The sequence below is a fragment of the Lepus europaeus genome, chromosome 2 (genome assembly GCF_033115175.1).
Source record: "Lepus europaeus isolate LE1 chromosome 2, mLepTim1.pri, whole genome shotgun sequence".
NCBI classification, from domain to species: domain Eukaryota; kingdom Metazoa; phylum Chordata; class Mammalia; order Lagomorpha; family Leporidae; genus Lepus; species Lepus europaeus.
Window position 1 is genome coordinate 173785560 of NC_084828.1, and position 19585 is coordinate 173805144.

Here is a 19585-nt window from a genome sequence, read left to right on the forward strand (position 1 = left end):
CCCCGGGGCCCCGCGGTGCTTTGTTTGGTTGCTGGGTGAGCCGCAGCGGGCACTTGCGGTTAGCTGGAGTTCGGGGTAGGAAGTGGGGCGCGGCCGCTGGGCCGACCCGGCTCCATCAGCACGCACGCCGGCTCCACAAACAGAGGTGGTTTGGGGCTCTTTAAAAAAAAAAAAAGAACAGAAACAGCTCTGAGTAGAGTTTTCCAAGCTGCTGATATGTGTGTGATAAGGTCAGGGATTTAAAAGGAAAAAAAGAATCCTCTAACGACAGATTCTTCCGGGCCGGGGCCGGGACAGAGCGGGCATTGTGTGTGCGAGGCCGGGCAGAGAGCGGAGCGGTTTTTCTTTGGCGCAGCTTGGTATTATTTCTGCTGGATAAATCGTGCGCTTGGGGCCGGACTCTTGCATGTGACTCTTTAACTGCTTCCTCTTTCTCGAGCTCCCCCGTGCGAGTGCCCCGGGGCGGGCGGTGGCCGTGGCGGGCCCTGTGATCCCGCTGCCCGGAGCCTGGGCCCGCGCGGGGTTCCCGGCACTCCTGGTTTTCATTTAGGGTTATTAGCACCGAGCAGACTGATCGTCCTGGCTTTGTAGCGTAATGGCCTGCAGATGTCTGTGGCATCGCGTCCGCCCGCTTTGCCATCCCCCCCCAGGAGACCACCCCGTTCCCGCTGCCCCGGCCCAGCCACAGCCCGCCTTGGAAGTGCAGGCCCAGGGCAGGCTGCTGCCAGTGTTCCTGTGCTCCAGAGCCGAGGGCGGCTGCCTCCCGTTTGTTTAGACAGAGCCCTGTGGGCTGCTAGCAGGAAGCACCTCTTCAGTGGCCCCTGCAGGGCCCGCCCTGTGTTCTGAGGCTCAGGCACTTCTGGCCGGCGGCCGGCTGCCGGCTGGCAGGTGGGGGGGATTTGTGGTTCGGCAGCTGGGGGCAGGGGGCGTCCCTGGAGTCTCCCACCCTCCCCTGGTGACTTCCCTGCAGGATGTCGCAGTGGGGAGAAGGATAAGACAATCAAGTCCCAGCGGCCCCTGGGTATCCGGAAGCTGCTCCTGACCCGGGTCTTGCCGTGGGGGGTCAGGCAGAGTATTTGTCCAGGCATCCGCCGGGCGGCAGCAGATAAGGGGTGGGGGTGCCGGAAGCTGGCCCCTGTCTGGTTCAGGACATGTGGTGTCCCTGTGAGGGCCTGTGCCGCCCGAGGGGCCACTCCCAGCTTCAGGGTGACAGAGCTGCTTATGCCCCAGATATTCCCGAACCAGTGCTCTGTGTGTCAACACGCGATGAACTTGGTGGCAAGTGGCAAGTGACAGGTGAGCACCCGTGCCCAGAGTGCCCCGAGGTGCGGCGTCTTGAGCTCCGACCAGTTGGGTGAGGAGGGCGGCGTCAGTTCCCTGAGTTTCTAGAAGCTTCAGGACCGCAGCGTTGTGGTTGTGCTGGGTGCAGCCGTTTAATCCTGTCTCTGAAGCTTGGCTGTGGATGTGTGTCGGGGTAGATATGTTCTTAGAATTCCATCCGGCTGTGCCTGCGTCAGAACGAGACGGAACCTCTCTGAGAAATGGACGTTAACCTTTGTCAGTTTTGAGCTTCAACTTGGCGGAGTGGGATCACACTGGTCTTGATAGATTTTTTGTCAACACTGGACTTTTAAAATACAGTTGAAGATGACGACACTGGGCCAAGCAAGTGGTCGTAGGAGCATGGTGGCCTCCAGCTGCCCACTCGAGACCCCTGATCAAGTCCGGACTGCTCCTTTGTCCTTCCGTGTGACGTGGTCCCTTCCAGTGACTGCATTTCCCTGTTATCTGTTTCAGAAACTGTCCGGGCGGAAGATAAATCCAGTTCTGCGGATGTTTGGCCAGTCCATATCGGGAGGCATTGATATGGACGGCAATGGCTATCCTGGTGAGCTGCTTTCCTCTAGCGGGGCGTGAGATAAACAGAGAAAGCAGGAGGTAGACTCACTTCCAGTCTGCTTAGCCATCATTACCTCCAGTTAGGGTTCAGACGTTCCCACCATACAGTGGGGTGTTCGGCCTGCTGTTCAGTTTGTGAACTAGTGTAGAAATTTGTTTTGGGGCTTTATTTCTTAAAAAAAATTAAGTGAATTTTTTTTTTTTTAAGATCTATGTATTTGAAAGGCAGAATGACCGACAGGGGGGGAGAGAGAGAGAGAATATCTTCCACCTGCTGTTTTACTCCACAAAAGGCTGCAATGTTCTGGTCAAAACCAGGAGCCAGGAGCTCCATCTGGTTGGCAGGGCCCCGGCACTTGGGCCGGCCTCCGCTGCTTTCCCAGGAGCGTTAGCAGGGAGCTGGATCAGAAGTGGAGCAGCCGGGACGTGAACCAGAGCTCCAATACAAGACGTGGGCGTCGCAAGCAGCGGCTCAGCCTGCTGCCCCATACATAACACTGGCCCCTAATGGGGGTTTCACAGTGATCTTCTCTGATGGGTTTAGGCACCCGGAGATGGATTTGTGTAGCAGTTCTGTGGCCACGATTCCTTGCTGTGCGGGAGAAAAGGCACTGTCCACTTGATGTGCCTGGCAGCTCCTGTGCTTGCTTTCTTGTTGAGCCCTGTCCTGAGGCTTGTCCCCCTGGACCGGGCAGGGGCAACACCCTTTCTAGAACAAAGGGACTGACCGGAAGCATTGGAGCGAAAAGAAAACCTTGTGCTCCTGCTGTCCGGTGAAGCAGACCCCGGCCACTGCAGGCTGCCTGGCTGGACCCCAGGGCTAACTGATGCCCGTGTCGCTGAGGTTGATGGGATAAAAGCTGCAGTCTCCAGCTCCCATTCGGAGTGGTATCCGGTGCAGGTCCCATCGGCTGGCTGTGGGCTGCTGGTCCTGGGTGTCTGAAGACGGAATGGAAGGAGGTCGAGACGTGCGCACGCACCGTAGAATCCAGAAAGCACTTCCGTGACCGTGTGGTCAGGTTGTCTTGAGGAAAAATTTCTTCCAGTTGCTAAACCATCCCTGAATGGGCCCCCAGGCTTTGTAGCTCTGTCCGCTCAGGGTTCTGGAACTGCCCTCAGTAGGAGGAGGAGTGGGCAGAGAAAGGGGTGGGGGTCGAGGCTTCGGTCCCAGGACGGCCCCCCAGCAGTTTTCGGTGTGGGCCGTGCAGGACCACTCCAGTGAAAGCCTTCCGTGGGGTTAGCACTTGCACAGTGCAGAACGCTTCCGCACGCCATGTCCGTCTCCCAGGGACCCGGAAGGTAGGGGTGGGCGTGTGTCCCCGTTTTAGGACCTCAGGAAGGGTCAGGGGCTGACCAGAGGCCGCCCTGGAGGACAGAGGCCTGGGCTGCCCCGCGGTTCAGCCGCTTGCCTGTGGATGAGTGTGTGCTCACGTGGCACGTGACAAGCTCGGCAGGGTCCGTTATTGTCAAACATCTGGGCGATTTAAAGGGACTTGAAGACTAGCACATCGATCAATCAAGGCAGAGAGCGCAGGCGGCTTCCCGAACAGGGCCAGTGTGGCTGCTGCGGTCCGATGATGGAGGCACTCTCCGGGCCAGTGCCTGCTCCTGCCCGTGGTCGGGGGGTCCCAGGGTGAGGGGTTATGTCGGGGAAAGGCAGGCAGAGAGCTTCTGAGTGAGGGAACGCCCCCAGTTACGCAGCAGTGAACCTCCCCGGCTAGACTGACGGCTGGTCTGCAGCTCAGCAAGTCTCTCCGTGAACGTCTGATTTAAATGTTTGATTAACATATTCAAATGCTCGAGAGCTTAGCGTGTATTCTGTTTAACTCATGTCTAATCAGTATCTTCTGAAATATCACGAAGCACTGGCAGCTCTTTTTTTAATCTAATTTTATTTGAAAGGCAGAGTGCGCCAGCCGCAGCGGCCATTGGAGGGTGAACCAACGGTAAAGGAAGACCTTTCTCTCTGTCTCTCTCTCTCTCACTATCCACTCTGCCTGTCAAAAAATAAATAAATAAAAATAAAAAAGAAAAAGAAAGGCAGAGTGACAACGGAGAAAGAGGGACAGACAGAGAAGGAGGGCTTCCATGTGCTGGCTCGCTCCCCAGATGTCCATCCTGGCCTGGGCAGGGCCAGGCCAGAGCCAGGAGCCAGGAACTCCAGTAGGGTCTCCCCCATGGGTGGCAGGGGCCCAGGCACTTGGGGCATCGTCTGCTGCCTCCCCGTGCGTATTTGCAGCAAGTGGGGCAGCTGAGACTCCAGGGTGAGCGGCATGACCTGCTGCACCACAGTGCCGGCCCCCACCGGCAGCTCCTGAAGAGTGCACCGGGGGCGTGATCTCTGTCTTGTAGAGGGCACGCCGTGGGAGACTCGGGCCACGTGGCACGAAGCCTGGGGGAGTGGGGCCCCTCCGTGCCACTAGAGCGGTTCCCTCTTCTCCAGTTCACTGCTGTCCAGACAGGTTATCATGGGCGCCACCTGTGCACCTGCGGCTACTCCAGTAATCACGCAGAAGAGGAACAGCAGCGGGTGGCGTTACATTAAAGTGTTGTTCGGGGCTATTCGTGAGAGGGTTCGAGGTTTTTCTAGGGACTCGAAAGCTGGTGCGTGTCGTGCCCCTGGAGCGCATCTCCGTTCAGAGTCGCCACACGTGATGAGTGGCTGCCGCGTGGGACAGCGCGTGGCCCCACGGTGGGAGTCAGAGGCCTCCCTGGTGTTGAGGGCAGGTGTCTGGGGAGGGGCCCCAGCGAGTTTCTGAGCGCTGTGACCTTCTCGTTTCCAGATGTCACTGTTGGAGCCTTCATGTCCGACAGCGTGGTCCTGCTGAGGTGAGACGCCCCTCCGCCTTGCCCCTCGGGTTGCGTCCTTCACGGGGGAGGGTGGGCCGGGTGGGGGAGGCACAGGTTCCTCACCCCCAGGCAGCCCTCTGCCAGCCCTCTGTCCCGTGCTTGCTGGTGTTCTCCCTCGGTTTCTCAGTGCTTCTTGCCTCTGACCAGAGTTTCCCACTGGGCTTTGCGACAGGGTGGCCTCCCGGGATCCAGGCAGGCACGCCAACTCAGGCCCAGTGCCCACCGAAGCCCGGGCAGTCTGGATCTCTCCCACGGGGGCCAGTGGCCTGCCGTCCACGAAGCGTGTCCGAGTGCTTCTGTGTGTGTGAGTCGCAGTGGGCGACTTTGGCGTGGGAGCCAGCTCTTGGTTTGTGGGTACCCTGATGGCAGAACTTTCTGAGACACACTGGGAGGACCGTAGAGCTGGGAGGGGTCCCGAGACTGGGCAGACCACGCCCTAGGTTCTCCCCTTTCAGCAGGGCCTTCCGAGTCCCCGCCTCGGGGCTGCCAGCACCCTCTCCCATGATTCCGCCTGACAGGGGGGCTGAGGGAGCCTGTTAGCCCCCAGGTAGCGCTATATCCTGAATTGTCCCAGGCCAAAGAGCCCAGGGGCGGGGGGCGGCCCGCGTTCCCCCGCTGCAGGCCTTGCTCAGTGAGTTTCCTGGGTGAGTCCCGTGACCTCTGGGCTCCAGCACGCTCCTCTGTTAAACAGGATAACCACACAAAGGCACTTCAGAAAGTCCAGGGAGGTGGAACTCCGAGATAAGTGTATTTTGGTGCAAAGGTTTTTGAAATCCATGCATATTTTTCTTACACGATGCACTTTGCATGAACTTTTTGAATAGCCCATCTACGTGTGGATTTCTTTTTTTTTTTTTTTTGGCCTCAAAGTAAACTTATCTTTTTTTTTTTATTTTATTTTTTATTTTTTTATTATTATTATTATTATTTTTTTTTTGACAGGCAGAGTGGACAGTGAGAGAGAGACAGAGAGAAAGGTCTTCCTTTTGCCATTGGTTCACCCTCCAATGGCTGCCGCGGTAGGCGCGCTGAGGCCAGCGCACCGCGCTGTTCCGATGGCAGGAGCCAGGTGCTTATCCTGGTCTCCTATGGGGTGCAGGGCCCAATCACTTGGGCCATCCTCCACTGCACTCCCTGGCCACAGCAGAGAGCTGGCCTGGAAGAGGGGCAACCGGGACAGGATCGGTGCCCCGACCGGGACTAGAACCCGGTGTGCCGGCGCCGCAAGGCGGAGGATTAGCCTATTGAGCCGCGGCGCCGGCCGTAAACTTATCTTTTAATTCCATTTTCCGTGAACTTGCAGTCCTTATCCCAGCGGGCCCTTCCAAGAGCAAGGGTGTGTCAGGTGACTGGAGCGGCGTCTGGTTTAAGTGCTTAGTGATGTTAGCAGGTCTCGAATAAATGGCGTTTTAGGTTTGCAGCTCTGAATTCTCCTTTCTGGCCCTGTGTCTGTGCACAGCCGCCCTCCCACTCTGAAGGCAGCAGCGGGGTCCTCCAGGGAGAGACGGTGCCCAGATAAAACCTCCCTGCTCCCTGTGTTAGTCCCGGGTGGGCCTGCACTTGAGCTTGCTCCCTTACCCCGCCTCTGGGTTGATGGGTTTTCTCCCGGGTGAAGTGACCCTCGTGGTCCCAGCGACTTAGGGCTGCGAGACCGGCAGCTCCCATGGGCGCCTTCGCGATGTCCTTTTACTCCCTCCCTCCTCACCTCCCCGAGCAGCGCAGGCTCCTCTCCTGTAAAACACAGCTCCTTGGCTCCTGCTGGGCGGAACAGACCTCGTAAATCCTGGCTTCAAGCCCGTGGCCAGGCCGGCTTGCTCAGTGTTCCTGCGTTTGATGGTCTCCCGGCTTTTCGCTTTCTCTCCTTGGGGTGGCCGTCCACGTACAGCGAGCGGTCAAGCAGTGGCTGGGAGACCCTGTCGGGGGTCGAATCTGGTGGGGTGGTGATTTCCTCAAATCCTTGGAGGAGCAGGCTAGGAGAGCACACCTCCGAGAGGGGCTCCCAGCCAGGACGACGGGGCTGGGAGATGCCCAGGGGTTGTGGCCAGGCTGTGCCCGCTGCACGGGAGCGAGCAGGGTGGCCAGCCCAGGGTCCGTTCCCTGACAGGCCCTGCCCTGGTGAGATGCAGTGGGCCGCCACGTGCTGGGGATTCGGCAGAGACCTCGTCTGCCCGTCAGGGGTCACCCATGGGGAGGGGTCACACAGCTGACGCGTGGTGCCTACCTCCCCGTGCAGGCTCTGACGCAGTGTCGCTGGTGAGTTCACCCTGGTGGCTTTGTCCCCTCTGTATGGATGCCTACTCGGTGTCCAGCCAAGCTCCCCAGTTGGCGGGGTGGCTCAGTGAGTTTTGAGCCAGGTATACGCCTGTGTCACTGATGCTGCCTCCGTCACGCCGTCTCTGGGTAGACAGCGCCTCTCTGATTTCTGTCCACACGGGTTCAGAATTTCACTTTGATAGCTGCACAGTGTGCACACTTTTGTTTCTGGCTTCTTCTGCTGCTGCCTTTTTTTAAAATTTTTTTTTAGAAAAGATTTATTTTATTTATTTTATAGGCAGGGTTACAGAGAGAGAACAGGCTCACTCCCCAGTCAGAGTTAGGGCAGACTGAAGCCAGGAGCTTCTTCCTGGTCTCCCACGCAGGTGCAGGGGCCCAAGCACTTGGGCCATCTTCCACTGCTTTCCCAGGCCACAGCAGAGAGCTGGATGGGAAGAGGAGCAGCCAGGACGTGAACCGACGCTTATGGGATGCCGGCGCCGCTGACGGTGGCTTTACCTGATACGCACAGATGCAGCCCCCGTTCTGGCTTCTTCCTCTCGGGGCATTTTTAGCTTCAGTCACGTGGCCGTGTCACTGTCACCACTGTTCCCTTGACTGAGTACGTTAGAGTCTGGCCACCCATCCTCTTGCTGGCAGAACATACATTAATAACCCCCAGTCCTCCTGATAATGCATACTTCATTAAGTTAAATTGAAGAGATGGGCCGATGCTGTGCTGTAGCAGACCGGGCCACTGCCTGCACTGCCAGCATCCGTGTGGGTGCCGGTTCAAGTCCTGGCTGCTCCACTCCCAGTCCTGCTCCCTGCTAATGCTCCTGGGAAAGCCCAAGTCCTTGGGTCCCTGCACCTGCTTGGGAGACCCGGATGAAGCTCCTGGCTCCTGGCTTCTGCCTGCCCCTTGTCCAGCTGTTGTGGCCATTTAGGGAGTGAACCAGCAGATAGAAGATCCTCTCTCTCTCCTTCTCTCTCACTATAACTCTTCCTTCCAAATTAATATTTTTTTTAAAAAAGAAGAGACTTCCAGACAGTGGGAAGTGCATGCGGGCGATAAAGCAGGGTTACGTGGTCCAGGGTGGATGTCAGTTTCAGCAGAAAGGGCCAAGTGGGTGAGGCTGGAGTCCTGGTGGAGGCGGCAGTAGGTGGCCAGGGGCCCTTGGCCGTGTAAGCTGGAGAAGTGATGGGCAAAGCTGTGTGGTTGTGGTGGTGAGGGAGGGAGAAGCAGGCATGGCAGGGGTCTTGTCTGCCTCTCTGGGAGCCTGGCTGCAGAGGAGCACGCGGGATGGGCCGGGGGCTCGAAGGGAGGGGCTCCGGACAGTGACTAGCCCAAGAATGCCTTCCCGGCCTTCCTGGTCTCCCAGGTCCCTCGCTGTCCTGGAAGCCATCAGAGGTGTCCCCTCTCCTAGGGCCTCTGACGCCCTGGCCGCACCCCTTCCTTTGGGGCCTGGAGGGGTTGAGGGGCTGAGAGGGATGAAGGAGGGAGATGGCGCCTGGCACGTGGGCTGGCGGAGGGTGCCTCGGCCTCTGAGCCAGACCCCGAGGTCAGGGCAGCGTCCAGCGTGGACGGTGGTGGAGGGCAAAGCCAGGGCAGGCCTGTCTGTTCCAGGAGGGCTGGCGGCTCAGGGAGAGTGGGCGGGTTCAGGGACGAGCTGTGCACCCTCAGAGGAGGAGCGGGAGGGCAGGTGCGCCGTCCGACGGGCCAGGCTGGCCGGCCGCTCTGGGGTGGCCTCCGCTGATGGTGCTGGGAGGCCGCTGCTAGCCGAGGAGGGAAGGGGCCCCGTCATGGCCCAGCCGGGCGATGGGTCAGCCGGACCGTGGGTCCCCTCGGATTTTGCAGAGAGGGCCAGGGACCGTGCGTGAGTGTGTACATGTAGAGACCAGTGCACCTGGGGACCTCAGGTATCCCATGGCGTTGAGTTTGGAGGTGCTGGGGGAGGCATGCCATGGGCTGCGTGGCCAGGAATTCCCTGGAGTAGGGGTGGGTAGCCCAGTAGCCCAGGGCTGCTTCAGTAGGCAACAGTGTCACCGAGACAGCCTGCTCATCACCTGCCAAAGGCGGGTTGTGTTCGGCAGCGCCATGGCTCAGGGCATCCTGACCGCTCTCCCCATTCGCTGGACACCACGTGTTGGAATTTGAACTGGCTGCTGTCAGATGCGTCCCGGCTGCCAGTCTCTCATGGACGCACGTGGGGCCCAGCCTTGGGTGCCCTTTGTCTTCGTCTCGGAGGCTGGTGTGGTTGCCGGCAGGTCGGTGAAGTTGTTCTCCACCTGCTCCCTGCTCCCTGCAGTGTGGCCCCAGCTCTGGCTCAGGAGGGCGGGTCCTGGGCTGGGGGTGGGGTGGGCGCCTGATGCTCTGCCATCCAAGGCCAGACAGGAACCATCAGAGAAGCTTCTAGATTTCCGGGCATTTTCTCATCCACACCTGGAGTTGAAACAGAAAGGTCTAATGGGACAGACGTGGGAGGGAGATGTGCTCACGAGGGCACTTCTGTCCTTGTCCCAGGGTCCTGCCCTCTGGCCTGCTCACTTCACTGCGTGTTGGGGCTAACGAGGTCTGTTCACTGAGCGGCAGGCCGGGCCTGGGCCTCTCCCGGTGCCTCTGTGCACCTGGCCACTCCTGTGGTTTCCGGGCCCCAGGCACCTGTTTCACAAGGGTTTGCACATCCGCTCTGCTGAGAAGGTGAGGGTGTGTCGGTCAGGATCCCGGGGTTCCTGTCTGCAGGTGATTGGGGCCAGAGCTGGGACCACAGAGAAGACGGCCATGCACTGCCGGGGCTGCTGGGGCCTCGAGCCGGCAGGCGGTGCAAGGTGTCCATCACATTGCCTGGGGGACAGCCACCACTTTCTCTGTCATTTCTAGAATCTTCCAAGGATGAACCTGGAAGAACTGGAAAGATGTTAGGTTTCTTTCAGGCACTGTTGTTATCTTTGTCTTTTTTTTTTTTTTTAATTTATTTGAAAGGTATAGTGGGAGAGAGAGACAGAGAGAGGGGTAGAGGTCAGTCTTCCATCTGCTGGTTCACTCCCCAAATGGCTACAACGGCTGGAGCTGGGCTGATTGGAAGCCAGAAGCCAGAAGCTTCTCCCAGGTCTCCCACTTGGGTGCAGAGACCCAAGCACTTGGGTCGTCCCCTGCTGCCATCCCAGGCCACAGCAGAGAGTTAGATCAGAAGTGGAGCAGCCGGGACTCAAACTGGCGCCCATATGGGATGCCAGAGTCGCAGGTGGTGGCTTCACCCGCTATGCCACAGCGCCGGCCCTGCCATCTGACTTCTGTTGCTTGGGGAGCCCACGTTCTATCACCCTGGTCACAGCTGCCCTTTTGGGGACCACGTGCTCTGGCCGGGGCGGAGCCGTGGAGTCCCCGCACCCGGTCCAGGCTTGTCCTTTCTCCATCCGGGTTTTCCTTAACGCTGTCTTCTGCAGTCTATCGGTCACCCCTGGGTGTTCTCTGTCGCTGAACACAAGTGGGGTCACTGATGCCCCTTAATCTTGCTGAGCTGGGGCTCGTTTAGGGGTGAGAGGGTCTCCTTGGGAGGCCCGCAGGGGTCAGCATTAGGTCTGAGCTCAGGTAGAGCCTGCCTCGCAGATGCCGGCGGCGACAGTGGAGTGGCGGGACTCACTGTCAGCTTTGTCCCGGTGCCCTGGGGAGTCTGCGGGTGCTGCCCCCAGCAGACACCAGAGGGGCAGGGGTGTTTCTTGGGTTTCGTTTGGTCCCGAGGCCAGGAGGGTTGCGTTCCTGGGTTCTGAAGAGCTTTGTTGCCCGCTGGGACTCCATTCATTAAGTTCTTTTAGAAAAATCCTCAATGAGTTGGAGTTGATGGAAGCAAATAAAGCAGGAGGTTTGCGCTACGGAATGGGCCGGAGCTTTGCGCTGCGTGCTCACAGCAGCTGTAAACGCTTAGGCGGCGGCGGGGGGGCGGGGGGCGTGGGTGTGCGTCGCTTTCTCGGATCGTGGCGTCTGCCTGCAGTGTGTGTCTCCCCAGTAAAATGGAAATTGGAACTTAATTGGTGAAATTTTGAATAATCACCCAGCATCTGGTACTGCGCTCAGAGCTTCCACAGATGTGTTTCATTAACAATTAACTTGCCCTCAGTGTCGGGACGGAACCATTCATTTATGAGGAAGCCTGCGCCTTCTGAACCCAGACGAGGCCCCCCAGGACACACGGCCTCGCTCCTGGGTGCTGGGGACTTTAATCAGGGCTGGCTGCCGGCCCAGCGCTTGGTGGGTTCTGGGAGCTGCTCCTTCACACGGCCAGGTCACCGACCCCTGTCCCTGCAGGGCCAGGCCCGTCATCACCGTGGACGTGTCCATCTTCCTCCCGGGCTCCATCAACATCACGGCGCCCCAGTGTCACGACGGACAGCAGCCCGTGAACTGCCTGAACGTCACCACCTGCTTCCGCTTCCACGGCAAACACGTCCCGGGAGAAATCGGTAAGGAGCCCTGGTCAGGGCCCCGGGGTCTCTGAGCCTGCGTGGGCTTTTGGGGTTGCAGGTGGCGCCTGGGTGTCTCGGACGCTCCCTCTCGCTGTGCCCTGGCTGCCTGCAGGTGGAGGTGCCTCCCCTTCTGCTGGGGAGACTGGTGCCCATGTAGAGCCTGGAGCCTGGCCCTACAGGCAGTGTGGGCATATGGGACGTGCGGGCGTTGGCATCAGGCAAATGTCGGGGTGTCGGAGGCCAAGGGTGGTGGTGGGTGGGGGCATTGGTTCACAGAAAAGGGGGCGCTGCTTTGGTGGCTCAGAGAATCGAAACGAGGCAGGCATTGTGCCCTGATGGTGGTCGCCTTCCCCGCCATTTCTCCACCTGGGGAGGGTTGCCTGGTGAGCCCAGCTCCAGAGGCGGGGGGGGGTCCAGCCCGGGGTAGGGCCAGCGAAGACCACAGGCAGAGCTGGAGTTCGCCTGGCGGAAGCCAGCCTGGAGCACCAGGCCCTAGGTGGGTGCTTTGCTTTTACTTCAAAGGCTGCCTTTTCCTAGGAAGTGAAGTTCCAGGTGAACAAACAAAAACACCCATAACACCCCGGGCCGGGGCTTCTGTGGATATTTTAATGTCGGGAGTGGCTCCCTTGACACTCAGACCTGGTATCTCCTTAGAAACGCAGAGTCTTTGGCCGCCTCGGTCAGGATGTGCGCTGCAATGAGACCCCTGTGCTTTGAGAAGCATGAGGACACGTGTGCGCAGGCGCCGGAACACGCAGAACACGCTAGTTGGTTCTAAGCATGTTGGTGCGCCCTCCGAGGCACCGTATTTAACAGCGCGGTAATCCTTGTCAGCTGTCTGGCTGGAAGTTCACCTCGAGCTTCAAGTGGGTTGAGTAAACTCAGCAGTTCAGCTCCGTACTTATTTATGTAGCTTTCTTTCTTTTAAAAAGGGCTTAGCAATTTCAACATGGACTGTAACCACATGATAAACTTGGGAACTGGCTAGTGAGGGAGGATTAACAAAATTTTTGTGTGTAGTCCAGTGAGAAAAAGAACTCACTCAAGATTCAATAGCTGGGGCTGGCGCTGTGGCATAGCAGGTAAAGTTGTCGCCTGCAGTGTCGGCATCCCATGTGGGCGCCTGTTCGAGTCCCGGCTGCTCCACTTCTGATCCCGCTCTCTGCTGTGGCCTGGGAAAGCAGTGGAAGATGGCCCAAGTCCTTTGGCCCCTGCACTTGCGTGAGAGACCTGGAAGGAGCTCCTGGCTCCTGGCTTTGGATCGGCGTAGCTCTGGCCGTTGTGGCCATCTGGGGAGTGAACCAGCAGATAGAAGACCTCTCTCTCTGCCTCAGCCTCTCTGTAACTCTGCCTTTCAAATAAAATAAATAAATCTTAAAAAAAAAATTTTAATAGCTACTGGAGAAGCCAGGAATTGAATTCTGATTGGATGATACTTAGTTTTGCTTTCCAAGAATTACAGGTTTTTTTTTTTCTGTTTGTTCAGTTTTAAAATTTTATTTATTTATTTTCACCTACTTGGAAGGCAGAGTGACAGTGAGATCGTCCACCTGCGGTTCACTTCTCAAATGCCTGCAACAGACAGGATTGGGCCAGGCTAAAGCCAAGAACCCGAAACTCCATTGGATCTCCCATATGCAAGGCAGGGGCCCAAGCACTTGAGCCATTGCCTGCTGTCTCCCAGGATGCATTAGTGGAAGTCAGATCAGAAGCAGAGGGGCCAGGACCCGAGTCACCGGCACTCCAGTGTGGGATGAGGGCCCCCCAAGCCTCGGCTCCGCCTGCTGCACCACAGGGCCTGTCCAGCACCCCCCTGTTTGTGTCGGAAGCCATCGTCTTAAGGGGAAAACTCCCCCTAACTAGACGGTGCGTCCTCTTTCAGATGGGAACTCAGGACATGGTTAGAAGGGCGCGGGAAGTCTTTTCCGGAGAATGGTTGTGCTGAAGATGGGTTTTTGGTGTGCACGGCCCTAGCAGCATGGTTCTAGAGCTCTAGGACAAGCCGGCCGCTGGTAGCCCGGCGGGGTGTTTGTGTGAGAGACTCGCATTTGTTGTGAGCGGTACAGGGGTGTCTGCCCGGCCCTGGTGGAGCTCCTGAAGCTCACGTCTGCCTGAGCCCTGACAGGTCCCAGGATGGAGAAACAGAAACCAAACGGACAGCATCAGCGGCTCCCACAGCCCCGAGCCCCAGGCACGAGTCCCCGCCACACAGTTCCTCCCGCCTGGACCCTGAAGCAGTGGCTGTAGGAGTGGAGAGGGAAGCCAGGGGCCAGAGGGAGCGAGAGGGGCGTCAGAGCTGAAGACCCGCGGGTGCAAAGCCCTGGTCCTAAGGAGGAGCAGGTGCGGACGCCTCCTTGGGCTGTGCCCACACTGTACCTCCTGGGGCCTCTCCCCACCACCAGGCTGAATGACAGCGAAGGCCCAGGCGTAGCCGTGGCCCTTGGGTGGTCAGGTGTCACGCAGGAGGCAGGTGGTTGGGTGACGCGCGGCACTGGGCGTGGCCAGCGTCAGGCACACCCTGCGTCCGACTCCCGCTCCTCCCTGCGCCCCCGCGTCATGGAGGAATGACACCGCTCCGCTGCCCACGTTGGTTGAAGAATCGGGCGTCAGGGGGGTCTCGGTCGTTTCTGTCCCTTTCCCTGGCCGCCCAGGGAGATGTGCAGGCACCGGCCTGGTGTGGACTGGAGAGTCGGTGGCAGTCATGGAGTCGCGGGGGCAGGTGCGGGGCGGTGAGCACCCGCTGTGGGGTGCGCCTGTGCGTGGCAGGGTCCTCCAGTTCAGCACAGAGTGGCCCAGCGACTGCATGCTGGGGCAGGCCAGGTCTCCTGTCTCAGGGTGGGCAGAGCGGCTGGCCGGCTCCACGCCGGCTCCCAGGCGTCTGCGGCGGGGACTCGTGCCTGGGGCTCGGGGCTGTGGGAGCCGCTGATGCTGTCCGTTTGGTTTCTGTTTCTCCATCCTGGGGCCTGGCGGGGCTCAGGCAGACGTGACACCGATTTCCTGCTTTCGTGGTGGGAAACCACAGCTGCCCCGGGCTCGGGAGCTTCAGGGCCAGGTGGTGAGCATGGCCACCGTGAGCAGTAGGGCGTTCTCTGTAGGCGGGGCGTCTGCCTTGGCAGGTCCGGTGAGAACAGACCCCACTAGTTATTTTAACAAGAGACTTGGACATCGGGAATGGGCTAAGCAGGCCATGGGGAGCCCCGTAGTGGCGGCAGGAGCTGGTGCCACCTCCAGGCCTGCACCGGTGGGTCTCAGTGTGTGGTCCCTGACCGACTGCCTCCGCGCCACGTGCCCCCTTGTTAGAGCGTGAGTTCTGAGCATCAGAGACGTGGTGGTGTTGTCACCAGGCCTCCAGTGACCTGGATTTGCACAGCATGGGGCAGGGCTCTACTACCCTAAACGGCTGGTGCTGCTGGTCTCTGAAGGGGTGCAGTAGGCTGGCAATGGGGGTGTGAGGGGAAACCCGGAAGCTTGGGACTGACTGCTGTTGAGTCGGCTGGCAGGGAAAGGAAGCAGGCAGGAGGCAGCGACCCCCAGGGCCCCCAAGGTCTCCGCATTGGCAGAGCCTTGCAGGAAGCACCCAGCTCCTCAGCGGGGAAGAGAAGGGAGGGTTTGCAGCTGAGAGACGGCGGCCCCAGAACCCAGCCCTGCCAGCAGCCGGCTGCGTGGGGCTCCTGGCCGGGCCCGCCGGGCAGCCGGTAGTTAGGAAGCGCTGACGGGGCTGAGGCCTGGGCATGGGGCAGGCAGGTCCTCGCCCTCGCCGAGCAGGGAGGCACCCTCATCTGCTCCTGTAGCTGTGTGCGGAGCCCCGTGGTGCAGCAGGTGCCGTGCTTGGCGCCAGGGTGCCAACGCAGACTTCCCACTCGGATGGGGGCCTCCTCCAAGAACAGCTTTACCATACAGTTCATTGGCAGTTTACGAGTTCTGCCCGTCCCAAAGGGGGTCATGAATCTCCTTGTTCTTGGATTGGAGAGCAGCGTCTGGCCCCTTGGTGCCTCCTCGCTGGCGTAAGGAGGGGGCTCCACCCTTTGGCTACCCCTGGGCAGCGCTCACTGTGCGTCCTCCCCAGCCAGGCTGAGGCCTACACCTGCCGGGAATCGGGCTGGCCAGTCCGGACTCTCTCTGGAGTGCTACACAAGAGCGGGGGGGTGGAGATGAGCCCGAAGTGATGGTGTTTTGTGCTCTGATCTGATGCCCCTCTGGTTTCTTGGCTTTCAGCCGGGCTGACAGAGGTGTGAGCCAGCAGGGGTGCCTGCCCTGCCCCTGGACAGAGAGCTGAGTCCTGGTCCTGCGAGGCGACACCAAGGGCAACCCTACCCATAGCAGAAATAGGGTTGGAGCCAGGCGTATGTCCCCAGGGCCTCCCTCTGGCTCCCAGGGTGCATTTCTGCACATAGGATGTCCTCTGGGCTCTCTGGGGAAGCTCGGAGCTGAGACGATCAGGCAGATCCCCGCTGCGTGAGGAATGGGCGCCGGTGACCCGGGCCCAGCACCGCCAGCTCTTTCCTGGTGGAGGGGAGAGAGCCTAGGCCTGCTGGGGAGGTGGGCACGGCCCCCTTTCCCCTTGTCCCCCGGGACGCTCAGAGTAACTCTGGGAGGCGAATTTATTGGTTGAATTTCACAGCGGAATTCTTGTTCTGTGGAGAAGGGGGATGAATCAAACTCTGCGAGAGACCAGAGCCAGAGCTGATGTGAGACAGCTGGCTCCCTCCTGGCCCGGGCCGGAGCGGGGGCCCTGGGGAGCCAGCCGGGGGGCGGGGAGAGGAGGCGGCCGATCAGCTTTTCCATCAACATGACATCATTCGACATGGCATGGACACAGCTGCCAGCAGGAGAAACCTGAAGATGTGAAAGGCGCGGTCGGAGCAGGCCTTAATTGGTACCAGCACCCTCCCAGGACGAGGCGGCCCGGCTGGCTTGCATTAGGGCCCGAGGGCGGGCCCGGGCTGCCCAGCCCAGCGAGCTGATTGGCTGCTTGGCTGACACCCCCTCTGTTTGTAGCTCTTCCCAGACGCTCTTGGGGTGGGTGCTGTTTAAGAGCTTCAGAATGGAGTGTATTTCTTCTGGCCACGCCACAGCCCCAGGACCCTCCTCACTCGGGCTGGGGTTTCCTCTGGGAGAGAGCCTGATACAAAGCTGACCTCTTTTTGAGTAATTGAAAATGTCACAATAAAAGCTTAATCAAGCGGAAGCACTTCGTAGGCAGTTCTAGAGATGAAATGCTTCCCGAGTGATTGTGCTTGGTGAGCTGGGTAATTGGGTCTGTCTGTGCCCGTGGGCTTGGTCTGTTAGGAAACCCGTTGATGGGGGAGTGTCGGCACGGGCACCCCCACTGGGCACAGCACAGGTGCCCAGTCCTCGGCTCAGCTCCTGGCAACGTGAGCGATTTCTCCCCTCCCTTGGGTGGCAGGGAGATGGGGCTTCGGGGCCTGGAGCTGGGATGTGTGCCGCACTTGGCACAGCGCCGGCACACCGAAGGCCAAGTCCACGCCCCTTTCCCGATGCGCCGTCTTCAGTTATCTTGGGTTGTTCCAAGCACAGCCCCTGTCCAGGATCCTTGTGTGCACGGTTGCTTCAGGGGGATCCCAGGCAACACCGGTAGGAAGTAGGCGGGCAGCTGTAGAGGTCAGGGTTCGCCAGCCAGCCGGAGTGGGGGTGGGGAGGCTGAGCCCGCAGGCCAGGCCGGGCTGGTGGAAGCGCCGGGAGGAGCTGGAGCTGTGGCTGCCGTCTCGAAGCCGCGTCCCTTCCTGCTGGGAATCTGTCGTGTTTCCTCCTCGGCGACCGTTGATGCGATGAGCCCACACGTGCTACAGAGGACCGTCTGCTTATTCAGGCTGCTGCTCTGACTTCCGATCTTGGGGAAAGTGGCCCGGTGGTTAAGGCCCCGTCGCGATGCCACTGCCCTGTTGGAGCGCCCGGCTTTGAGCCTTGGCTGGCTCCTGAGGCCAGCTTCCTGCTAGCGTGCGTCCTGGGGGGGCAGTGCTGATGGCCCCAGTGCGCGGGGTCCCTGCCACCCACGTGGGAGACTTGGACCGCATTCCAGCTCCCAGCTGTGGCCTGGCCCAGCCACGTCAGGCACTTGGGGAGTGAACCAGAGGATCGGAGCTCTCTGTCTCTGTCTTTGCCTGCCTCTCAAAACAAAACAAAAAAAGTCATCTTAAAAATCCCTTCCTAGTGACATCTAGATTGGAGCTTGGCTGGGTGCTGTGGCCCAGCCATGGTGACACACGGCATTAACCATCCCAGCGGCCAGATGGGTCTGTTACTAGACTTCCACCTGCCGGGGCCCTGGGGTTGGTGGGGAACATGTCTGGGAGTTCCCCCTGCTGAGGGCCCAGGGAGCGGGGGCCTGCGCCTCGGGGGGCTGCCCTGGGGACTCGGGCAGGAGAAGGCGCATGGGCGCTGGTGGTTGCAGGTTGGGCCAGCCAGCGCAGGGATGGGGAAGCTGAGGGGACACGGTGGGGACGAGGCCATCTGCTCTGTCTTCCTGCGTTCGGTTCTCCCTGGGCTCTCTCGGAGCTCACAGGGTGGTCACTCTTCCTGAGGGCAGGCCGCCGGGGTGACCGACCAGGGAGGAGGTGGGCAGCAGCTCGGCAGCCGCCACCACCACCCTGGGCCTTCTGGCTGGTCCTCCGGCAGGCACGTCTCTGGCCGTGGCCTCGCCGAAGAAACAGGACTTGGGCACCGCACGCCTTTTTGCTGTTGCACGGGGGAGTCAGGCTCGATAGACAGTAAGCTGACCAGAGCAGCCTCTGGTCTCTGCACTTGTTTGTTGGAATAAGCTGTCTACATATTCTCCAAACAAGAGCTTTTGGTCGGATAAAGTTGGGGTGGGGAGGCACCCAGAACCGGCGCCGTAGACATAGCCCAGCCCTGGAGATGAGGAAGGTTCTAGATGCAGCTCGGGGTGGGAGTGGGGAGTTGGTGGCTCCTGGGCCTGGAGCCAGACTTGTTCTGTCTTGCCCCTCCCCCCCCACCCCAGCTCCAGGGTTGCTGGGAAGCTTTGGCAGTGTGAGGGTCCAGCCCTTCTCTGCCCGTGCGTGTCCTGTGTTGCCGCCATTCTCCGTAGGCATTCTCATCTTCTCCATCATGGCTTCTCCTGGGATTATCCAGGCCTTGGGCCCCTCCCGGTGACCCCGCCTGGCCTGGGAAGAGACAAGTTGGGGCAGACTTGCTTTTGCAGGCCTCTGGGATCTGCCGGCTTGGCAGGGCACTGTCCCCTCAGTGGCAGTGGCCCAAGGAAGCCATTAGCTGCAGCAAAAATACGCCCACGGCAGCCGCAGCAGGCCCGGCGGGCCCCCTTCCCTTCACGCCCCTGTGGCCGTCCCTTTGATGTTATTAAAAGCCACAGCCCTGCCTGCTGGCCACTTGACAGACGTCCCTGCCAGCAGGTGTGGCCTGGTCTCATCAGGGGAAGACGGTCTCCTTCCCCACTGCTCAGCTTCCTCGCCTGGGCGTTTAGGGACTCCGGTTCCTGTTCTCTCACTGCCACGTTCCCTTGAATCCACAAGCCATTAAAACCTGGACAGGGCCGTGGGGGCCTGGCGTCCAGCACAGGAAAGTGCGGAAGCAGGTCTGGTCGTACTAGAGCCATTCTGGCCTAATAACACACATCGTTGTGTATTGATTTGCAGTCTTGTAAGTAATGGGGGTGAGCCTTCTCTGGCTTATCCAGAATGCATTTTAAAGAAAGATTTGCCTATTTATTTATTTGAAAGGCAGCGTGACCGAGAGGGAGGGAAACACACAGATCCGAGGTTGGGAGGGGGAAAAGAGAGACCTTCCATCAGTTGGCTCACTCACAGCAGCTGAGGCTGGGCCAGGCCAAAGCTAGGAGCCAGGAGCTCCATCTGGATCTCCCATGTGGGAATCGGGACATAAGCACTGGAGACATCCTCTCCTGCCTCCCAGGCATACTAGCAGGGCACTGGGTTGGAAGCGGAGCAGCTGGGACTTGAAGCAGCACCCCGACCTGGGATGCTGGAGCTCTGAGCTGTAGCCAAGCCTGCCACACTGCACCTGCTCCGTCAGGTGTGCGTTGTTAAGTCCCGGGCTGGCACAGCAGGTCTGCCATCTGGCACGACACATTCAGGTATCAGGGTGAGTGGACTGCAGTCCAGCC

The 19585-nt window shown here is 59.7% G+C and overlaps 1 protein-coding gene across 1 annotated transcript in view; it reads left to right on the plus strand.

Moving 5' to 3' along the window:
• ITGA9 (integrin subunit alpha 9) overlaps window positions 1–19585 on the plus strand; it is a 293387-nt gene that overhangs the window by 74728 nt on the left and 199074 nt on the right. Inside the window, exons 12-14 of the mRNA XM_062179765.1 lie at window positions 1798–1888; window positions 4683–4728; window positions 11309–11463. Of these exons, the coding sequence (XP_062035749.1) occupies window positions 1798–1888; window positions 4683–4728; window positions 11309–11463 (292 nt within the window). The remainder of the gene's footprint in view (window positions 1–1797; window positions 1889–4682; window positions 4729–11308; window positions 11464–19585) is intronic.